The 10,675-nt window shown below is 34.4% G+C and overlaps 1 protein-coding gene across 1 annotated transcript; it reads left to right on the forward strand.

The window, feature by feature from the left end:
• Nucleotides 1-9,850: 9,850 nt before the first annotated feature.
• Nucleotides 9,851-10,459, forward strand: LOC147386121 (germin-like protein 9-3). The gene has a single exon (XM_086423296.1). It carries the CDS (start codon nt 9,851-9,853, stop codon nt 10,457-10,459), a length of 609 nt encoding a protein of 202 aa, XP_086279422.1.
• Nucleotides 10,460-10,675: the final 216 nt, after the last annotated feature.

A 10,675-nucleotide genomic window follows, 5' to 3' on the forward strand; every position in this document is an offset into this window, starting at 1 on the left:
ATAAATCTCAAACATTGGATTTCGCATTTAATTTTTTTTTTTTTTTTCACGATTGGATTTAAATTTTAAATCTAAGAGTTCAATATCCGTCCATTTTTAAGCTTAAGATTTGACTTCATAAAAAACTTTTTTAGAGGATTTTTTTTTCTCAAACCCAATCTACACCACAAGCAAGAGGATTGGGTTATCATTTGAAACAACAGGGTTAGTGTATATATATATATATATAGGGTCCCGTTCGGCACCCTAAGTTTTACCACACACTTTAACAAACGCGTTTTGTCCTACATGGGTTAGAAGTTTCGGAATGGGCTGATTTTTGGTGAGGATGATCTCTATGGTGAGGAGATCATCCTCATCAAAAATCAGCTCATTCCAAAACGTCTAACCCCATCAAAAATGATTTACAAAAAATGGACGGTCCACGATTTTTCAACTTGTAAACATGGGGCTAAACATTTCGGAATGGGCTGATTTTTGGGGAGGATGATCTTCTAATCATAGAGATCATCCTCACCAAAAATCAGCTCATTCCAAAACTTCTAACCCATGTAGGACAAAAAACGTTTGTTAAAGTGTGTGGTAAAACTTAGGGTGCTGAACATTTCCCATATATATATATAGGGTCCCGTTCACCACCCTTAGTTTTACCACACACTTTAACAAACGCGTTTTGTCTTACATGGGTTAGAAGTTTCGGAATGAGCTGATTTTTGGTGAGGATGATCTCTATGGTGAGGAGATCATCCTCACCAAAAATCAGCTCATTCCAAAACTTCTAACCCCATCAAAATTGATTTACAAAAAATGGACGGTCCACGATTTTTCAACGTGTAAACATGGGGCTAAACATTTCGGAATGGGCTGATTTTTGGAGAGGATGATCTTCTAATCATAGAGATCATCCTCACCAAAAATCAGCTCATTCCAAAACTTCTAACCCATGTAGGACAAAAAACGTTTGTTAAAGTGTGTGGTAAAACTAAGGGTGGTGAACATTTCCCATATATATATATATATATATATAGGGTCCCGTTCAGCACCCTAAGCTTTACCACACACTTTAACAAATGTGTTTTGTCCTACATGGGTTAGAAGTTTTGGAATGGGCTGATTTTTGGTGAGGATGATCTCTATGGTGAGGAGATCATCCTCACCAAAAATCAGCTCATTCCAAAACTTCTATCCCCCTCAAAAATGGTTTACAAAAAATGGACGGTCCATAATTTTTCAACTTGTAAACATAGGGCTAAACATTTCGGAATGGGCTGATTTTTGGGGAGGATGATCTTCTAATCATAGAGATCATCCTCACCAAAAATCAGCCCATTCCAAAACTTCTAACCCATGTAGGACAAAAAACGTTTGTTAAAGTGTGTGGTAAAGCTTAGGGTGCTGAACATTTCCCATATATATATATATAATATATATATAGAGAGAGAGAGAGAGAGAGAGAGAGAGGAAACCGTTCGAAAGCCCTCAAGAGAGCCAAACATTTTTTAAAACGGGGGTTATAAGTTTTAAAATGGGCTGATTTTTTGTGAGGTCCATCATTCTTCAACTTGTATGCTAGGGTTAAAAGTTTCAGAATGAGCTGATTTTTTGTGAGGATAATCTCTTCACAATAAAGATCATCCTCACGAAAAATCAACTCATTTCAAAACTTTTAACCCTAACTTACAAGTTGAAGAATCATGGACCATCCAAATTTATAAATCACTTTTGATGAGGATAGAAGTTTTGGAATGGGCTGATTTTTGGTGAAGATGATCTCATCATAGAGATCATCCTCACAAAAAATCAGCCCATTCTAAAGCCTCTAACCCATATATTGAAAAAATGTTTGGCTCTCGTTAGGGCTTCCTAACGCCACTCTCATATATATATATATATATATATATATATATATATATATATATATATATATATATATATATATATATATATATATATATATATATATGTGTGTGTGTGTGTGTATGTATGTGTGTGTGTGTGTGTGTGTGTGTGTGTGAGGATCCCTTAACTCCTGAGAACAACTCATGAAAAAAAAACACATAATCCCAAACCTTTAAATGTAAAATCCAATGGTTGAGATTTATTCTTGGGATAAGTATCTCTAAGATTTGTGTTATCAAGATATTTATAAATCTAAACCATTGGATTTTGTGTATAAAGGGTTGGGATCATGTGTTTTTTTCATGAGTCATTCTTAGGAGTCAACGGATCCCAACCCTATATATTTGGGGGCATTCAAGGGACAAAAGTAATAAAAACAATCATTTTTCAAAATATTAGTTAAAAATTTTGGATTGAGATGATTTTTTGTGAGAAGATCATCCCCACAAAAAATCAGTCCAATCTGAAGCTTCTAACCCCATCAAAAGTGATTTAGAATGTAGACTGTCGATTTTTTACCAATAATTTGTAAAGCTTTTTTGATGCATTTAGAAGTTTTAGATTGGGCTGATTTTTTGTGAGGATGATCTTCTCATCATAGAGATCATCCTCACATAAAATCAACTCAATCCAAAACTTCTAACCCATATTTTGAAAAATTATTATATATATTGATTCATGGTTTTGAGATAGAATAAATATTGAGAGAAAAGAGAGGATTAATAGATATTTGATTTAAAGAATTGAAGATATGATTGATATTTAATCTTTTAAAATGCTAGGGATCTCACTTTAAGGTTTGATAGATATCAAACTTGATAAAGCGATGTTCCCCGAGAGTTTTTAAACTTGATAAACTTGAAAATTTATTATGTATATTGATTCATGGTTTTGAGAGAGAATAAATATTGAGAGAAAAGAGAGGATTAATAGATATTTGATTTAAAGAATTGAAGATATGATTGATATTTAATTTTTTAAAATGATAGGGATCTCACTTTAAGGTTTGATAGATAACAAACTTGATAAAGTGATGTTTCCCGAGAGTTGTTAGAACTCTAGGAGCGTTTTTGTAATAAAAATGCAATAGTGAGGTTTGCCTGGTAACTTGAAAAGGATTAACCTAGGAGATGGAACTCTATAACTAGCATTCATCATATTTCTAAAACACAAAGAGTCGACTTCACTAGATTTTGAGCTGACTCGAATCCTATGTTGATGAAACCAACTTATTGAATCAACCCAACAAATTATTGACTCAACTCATTAACTCAGCCTTGTCAACTTGAAATTGGGCCGAGTTGGGTAAAAAGACTTGATTGAGTCATTCAGCTAGCTACTCATTATTCAAAGACATCCATCCGGATGGAAGATAGTCTAGACCAATTTATAGGTTGATCTTTGTCCATATATATATATATATATAGGTAACTATCTAGATTAGATTTTGATATCTTTACAAAGGATAATCTAGATCCATTTATAGATGGATCTTTTTTTCTTTTTCTTTTTTTTTATTTTATCGATAAACTTATTTTTAATGAGTTCACTAATCGGTTTTAGTGGGATTTGAATCCAAGTCTATGATATCATCACCCAAAGACTTTACCAACTAGTTAATTGACACTTGTAATTTATAGATAGATCTCTTCCACATAGATAAGCATATTTAAATTAGATCTTGATATACTTACATGTCCCTTACACTAATTTGGTAAACAAAAATTTATTTTAATTTATTCAAAATATTAGAATTATATTTTAAATATTTATATATTTATATATTTATATATTTTTAATTGAGTCGTCCAAATCAAGTCACAAGTTTGCAACTTGACTCGATCCAATGGACATTGAGTCGGAGTCAACTTTTCAATTTTCAAATTAGCATGTATAAATTATAGTAGACCAAATAAGAATAAAGTCAAACTCTAGCTATCAACTACAACAAATATAAAATCAGATCACTAATTATCATGATAACGACAATTGGATTCCCATTTTAAAACTAAAAGATTAGCATGATGAATTCATAAGAATTATATAAGAGATGTCATGGTTTACTTTATGGCATATGTCTGAATTTTCGCATCCGTATTAGTGTATTTTTTGTATTCTTCTAAAAGAATATTCATGGTATCCGATCCGCTCTCACTCTTTTTTTTTTTTTACATTTCTCTTTCAGTTTTGTTTTTTTGGTAAATTTTTCATCATATTGGCGTTGTGGGGCCTTTGAATGGATCCAATTCGGATCTACTTTCTAGTGCAACTTCTTCTTCTTCTTTTCTTCTTTTCTTCTTTTTAGTATGGTTCTCCCGTATCCCTAGCGTAATGCTTCTCAACCCCACAAAAGCTTCGCAACGTGCAACTAAGTAAGTAAAGAGACAATCACATTTTGAATACACAAGGTAGGAAACCCTTCACTACCTGAAAAAAGGATAAATTTGATGCAACTCCTTTAAATACTATGCAAAAAAAAGACTATATCTGATGGAGCTTGGCGTCGAATTTACCCCTTTAATCATGCAATGTTGGTCGTTAGTTTTACTATAAGTCTTAAATTTTTTTCTATTGTCACACCAACTTTTGCTAACATCACCCCAATTCATATTAGGGTAGCATTAGCAAAAGTTAGTGTGGCAATGGAAGCTCTGGATTTAACAAAATGCCAACTCATGGCATGTCCCATATTGTCGAGTGGAGATGCAAGATTCATGTCCCTATCAGTCAATAAAACATAATCAACAATAGGAAGAGGACTATGATGGAGAATGAAGCCTCAAATTACCTCAAAATCATCATAAAAAGCCATCAAGAATTGAACAAGATGGTGTTCTTCTCTATAAGTCACGTAGGGTTCATAAGAACTAAGTTCTACTAAAATCATATTGTGGTTAGTGCAATTGGAACTATAAGTTGTTGCAATCGATGAGATATATTTGAATTGAAGGGAATTTTTTATTTATGACTTAAAACTGAGGTGTTGTTAAAGATGATATGCTTTAAATCAATTCAAGGACTACAGCGATTTGATTCAAAACAATTTGATATTGGCTGCTGCAGTTTGAAGTTCATTGAAGGGAAGAGATGCAAAGTGTCAAACATTAGAACCCTAGAATCGGTACTCTAACACCATGATAAAATAGCAAACCCTAGAACAAGAGGAGAAGAAGAGAAAAATAAATGAAGTACTATGTTTGGTGATTCAAGATTTTAATCTCCAGAAATTATAAAGAGGACTTGTATAAATTGATCGAATTGTAGTTTAATTGCAGATGTAAAATTAAACAAATATTAAAATAAAACTTTAGTGAGTAAAGTTTGTTCCACAAGGATAATAGTTGATTCGGATCTTCTTTCAATTCAAAACCAAAACAGATTTAAAAACAAATTAAAAATAGAGTAGATAAATTGCAACTAAGAAGTAGAATGAAATTAAAGCAAGAAACGAATTTAAAGTAATGTAAAAGAAACTAAAAAGATCAAATCAACCTTTGCAAGCCAACTTAACAAACTGAGCAACTCTAATTCGATCTCAATCCACGTAACAAACTCTTGTTCATGGATTAGAGGATAAATCGATTAATTCTCTTAGATGAATCCGAAAATGTGTGTGAATCTTGAATCAAGGTGGTATTATCGGATTTCTATCTCAAGTTGTTATTAAGTATGATTAAATTTGATCTCATCTAAGTATGAATCATCAAAGTGAGAACAATTAATATGAATCTGATAATCCAAACTTATAAACTTTACACAAGCACAATTAAAACATATAATATAAAATTGTTTAAACAAGATCAAGAAGACTCACTCCGACATCATTGATCTCTCTATAGAGAGTCTATCCGATCATTGCAAGGAACAAATTGCAGCAATAGTAAAACAGAGAAAATATGGTGGAGAAGATAATGAGATAATTCTATGTTGCAATTTGATTCCCAAACTTGAAGGTATGATCAACTACAAAGGTGTTACAAAGATAAATTAAATAATAAAGGTGAAAAAAATAATATTTGAGCTCCCACTTCTACAATAATTCTCTCTCTCAAGGAAAAACTAAAAAATACATAATGAAATTAAGAAGAAGAAAATGGAGCCCTTTCATTGGGACAACCCCTCAATTTTGGTCGTCTTTTGTGATAGTTGATTGGAGAAGGATCTACTGTTGTAACTGCCAAAGAGTCTAGAATGTTCAACACAAATCTTAAGGCACAATTTCTCAAGATTATCACGGCACCCCACAAGGGTCCAGTGACATGGTAGCATTGGGATCCGTGCTTTGGTTGGATGCTCTAATTTATCTTGAACATAGTAAAAAAATTATTACAAAAATATTTGTCTTCAAATTTTGCCCTTTTTACTTACAAATAGTAAGAAATGCTATTAGCTCATTGATTTAGGCATATTTGTATAATTTGTATTTATTTGGGACAAAGTACCAATCTAATGTGGATAATTTCTATGCAATCATAGTCTCATAATAGACTTTATGGGACCTGATCATAAATGCCCAAAATAAAAGTAGATGAAAGTACTAAAATACTCTTATATTAATACTCTAATAAAGAGAAGTAAACTAATATATTTTTCTAGAAAATTGAAGTATGCAACAAATAACTTAGATGTGAAGATAATTATAATTACACACACACACAACCCGTTAGGTCTTGTAAAAGGTACGACATGTGAGAGTTGTAAACAACGTTGTAATAAATAGTTGTCCCCAATCCCAGCCCTAAATTAATAAGATTTTACCCATGCCCACTAGCACAACATCCTCTTTGAGGCAAATAAAGTCGAAGAGGAAAGACATAAAATTGGAGGAGTATTATTAGAAAGGAGTATAGACACTCAAATTTGACCAGACCCTTGATGCAAAATGCCCAAAATCTATCAAAATCGGAATGGGCCTCAAAGCCCAAACCTTAAAAAAAAATCTTATTTTTCTTTTAATAAATGGTCCAAAACCCTTCCCACGTGGCCTATGGACCCAAACCTATCTCACCCCACCTCTACACTTCTCAACTCATCCTCATAATTATTCAACCCACTACCTACTGCCCATTACTATACTCAAGCCCAACCTACCACCTAAACCATTGACTTCAAAACCCAATAATCCAAGCCCAACCAATCTACCCAAACCCAACATCATAGCCAATCAACTAAGATCATCAAGTTGGGACACATGTCACCACCTCAACTCACCTCCCTCTAACAACCTACCCCCATCACCTTTTCTCTAAAAAATCATATCAATTCATTACCCTCCTCTAATTTATTCTCATCATTCCTTACAAATTCATTCTCACAAGTCAAACCCACATCCCTCCTCTCTAATCAAACACTCATTCTCTTCAATCACGGATGATCATTCATACCCTTTTACAAAAAGAATAGTGGCAACTCCAAACCCAAAGTGATTGAGATATTCGAAAATGAAAATCTTGTGTCCACAAGGAGAAAAGATGAAAGACAATAAAGTTGGAAGTGTCTAAGAAAAAAAAATAGAGAAGAGGAAAAATAGTATAAAAAGTTGAAGGGATAGTCTTGAAAAGAATAGTAGAAGAGAAAATGTAATAAAGTTTGAAGGATATTATTGTAAAGAGTGAGAAGAGAAAAAGAAACAAACTTGAAAGTTGTTATTGATACATTATGAATTTAAATTTTAACCATACTTTATATGTTGTTAAGGATGAGGAATAACTATCCCGTCTTATTATGTACGCTAGATTTTGCATTTGCCTCTTAGTACAAACATCCTCTTGGGGTCAAGGAGGTATAAGAGTAAAGGTAATAAAATTGGAAGAATATTACAACCAAAAAAAGAGAAAATGAATGATAATAAAGATTTAGGTGTGTTAGTAGAAAAGTAGGAGAAAAATGAAGGTAGTATATAAAGTTGAAGGGATAAGAAGAGGAAAAGCAATAAAATTGGAGATATTGATAGAAGTGAAGAGAAGGGAAAATACAATGAAGTTGAAAGTTGTCATCGAGATGAGTTATGAGATTAAATCTCATCTACTTTTTATGGGGTGCTAAAGAAGGGGGGACAATCATTCTATCTTATGTATAAATAAATTAGTACATGGAAAATATGTATTGATTCCTAAGAAACTTGTATTTCTCTTTATATTTAATCATTCATTAGACACCATGGCCCTCCAAGTTCTCTATCATGGGTCTGTGGAAAATATTCGATTTTATAAATCACCGAAGAGTGATAAAGAGCAAGAGATTGGGCTTGTTGTGTTCTTGAGATGCTTCGTTAGAGTCTTATAACAAAGAGTCGTGATAATGTGATTCCCCCTCTGACATACTTCCCTTTCTACTCCCATTGTGTGGCAGTGCATAGAATCATAGATTATTTTCATTGGGATACATAATTACGTACATCCCCATAATTATGTGCAATTGTGTATCCCGAAGAAAAAATCTATGATTCTATGCACTACCATGCCAAGGAAGTATCTGGGGAGGGGTGAGAGTATGCCAGAGGGGGAGTCAGAAAATCATTATTCTATAAAAAATTTGAATTCACCTTTGAGTAAGAAGTGAATAACTTAAGAATATGATTCCGAGTGTCGAGTTCAATATCTGTTGTTATTTTATTTTACTAATCATTAGAAATGTCGTATTGTGTAGCCTATATCCTTCCTAACAGTACTTTTTTATGATACCATGATGTCTGAAAGAGATAGACCAATATGGGAAGAGAAATACAGAATCCTTAGGAAACTAATGTTCGACGTTGGAATCAGGAAGTAGGGAGCCACATAAATGGTACAAAGTATGGACCCACTATTGGGCTTTATTTATAGATCTGTTCCTACGTAAGGGCCCAATAAATGAATGGGTGGAATAGGCTTACCTTTTGATTAACAATCCTGGGCTTGGGTTTAAATAAATTCTGGTCTCCAAGCATATGGTTAAAATTGGAAAAATATTCCTAGGATTTCATTAAATATGAATCACTAGAAAAATTACTGATCAGTAGGAAACTTGTATCTTTTCATCTCCATCTCCCCTTCTCCCAAAAATAAAATAATAATAATAATAATGTATCCCCTAAAAGAAGTATACTAATCACTAAATACCTAGGCTGATCTCTGGGAAATCTGTGTTTTCGGCTGTGTCACGTGGAACGATAATCGGCTATTGGCTGTTACCTCATGTGCCAAATAACCAATTATGGTCAATTTACCCTCTGCGTGGGACGTCCATAAGCATTAGTTAACCTGGTAGTAAGAGTAACATAGCCTGCTTCCAATTTTTCTTATAAATTCTTAAACCTGTTAGGATTCAAGGCTCTCCATTAACCAAACTACAATACGATAGGATAGTCCCATCCAAAAAATTCCCAAAATGAAATGTATCCTTAGAAAATATGTACTTATCTCTAGGAAATCTTTTTTTTCTCTCAATTCCGTGGTATGCCTGTTGCTGAGCATCAAACTTTACATGTGGCCCAAAAATGATGGGTATTGGACAATTTTTTGTATCCAACTTCTTAATTATCCTTTATTTTCTTTTCTCTTTTTTTTGTTTTTTTTTTTTTTATCATGGAGATTGGGTTGATGCTTTGTGCACTTCCACTACCAAGTTTGGTTCAGCATTTGAAGTACATTATGATGTAGTTTTGCCTGCATATTTCATTTTTACCCATTGAGATTTGGGTTGGTGCTTAGTGTAACCCAATTCAACACTAATAAGTTTCTAATCACCCTAGTTAGTAGTGTCTTGTTCTAAATGACCATGAAACCCACTAAGTAAGCTTAATGGGTGACAAAGAGAAAGACCACTTCCATTATTTACATACCCTCTCATAAACTCTTCTCCTATATATATATATAGTCTCCCTCTTCACAACCCATTCCATTCCACCCTTAACCCTCAACCCCTCTACCATCTTTACTCTTACTACACCCCCCTTGGCTCTCCAGCCCAGATGGCAAAATCTATTGCAATTCTTTCAGCACTAGCACTCATCTTCATTGCACAAGTCCATGCTGCCGACCCCGAATTAGTCTCTGACTTTTCCATCCCCGATGGCATTGACGAGAGCAAGCTTGATGGAGTATTCTTCACTTACACCGGCCTGCGAGGTGGTGCACCGTCTTCCCCCAATGGCCTTGGCCGTAAAACTGTGTCCGTAAGGGACTTCCCAGCTCTCAATGGCATGGGAGTATCCCTTGAGTTGCTTCAATTCGAAGCAGGATCTGTGAACGTTCCCCACACCCACCCAAGGGGAGCTGAAATACTGTTTGTCGTCGATGGTGCCTTGACCGTTGGTACAACAGACACCAACGGAAAGCTTTTCAAGAATGTGTTGCAGAAGGGTGACGTGTTCGTCTTTCCTAAGGGGTTGCCTCACTACCAAGCTAACTTCGACAAGGTCAACAAGGCTGTTGCCGTGTCGGCCTTTGCAAGCTCCAATGCTGGCACGGTCTCGCTTCCAAAGAACCTCTTTGGGTCTAACATTCCTGATGAAGTTCTCTCTAAGGCCTTTAAGATATCGGCCGATTCCCTGCAGCAACTAAAGACTAACCAGAACTGAAGTTGGAGGATGTTGGGAAATTAGGTTAGGGTTTGTGCTGAATAAAGAGAAGAGATCCCTGGGCTTCCAGGGGAGCTCTTCATGGAATAATAAATGCTTGCTCATGATCTGGCCCCTATACGTATGCATGAAATAGCAGTAGGGTTGAGTGACAAGCACTAAGGGAGTGTAATCTATGTAATGTGTAGTAAATGTGGCTTGCAATGTAGATATATG

Source organism: Akebia trifoliata, chromosome 14 (assembly GCF_017979445.1).
Source record: "Akebia trifoliata isolate Shusen 1 chromosome 14, ASM1797944v1, whole genome shotgun sequence".
Taxonomy (NCBI): Eukaryota; Viridiplantae; Streptophyta; class Magnoliopsida; order Ranunculales; family Lardizabalaceae; genus Akebia; species Akebia trifoliata.

Excerpts from the sequence above, each read along its gene's own strand:
- LOC147386121 (XM_086423296.1), top strand. The coding sequence starts at position 9,851 with ATGGCAAAATCTATTGCAATTCTTTCAGCACTAGCACTCATCTTCATT.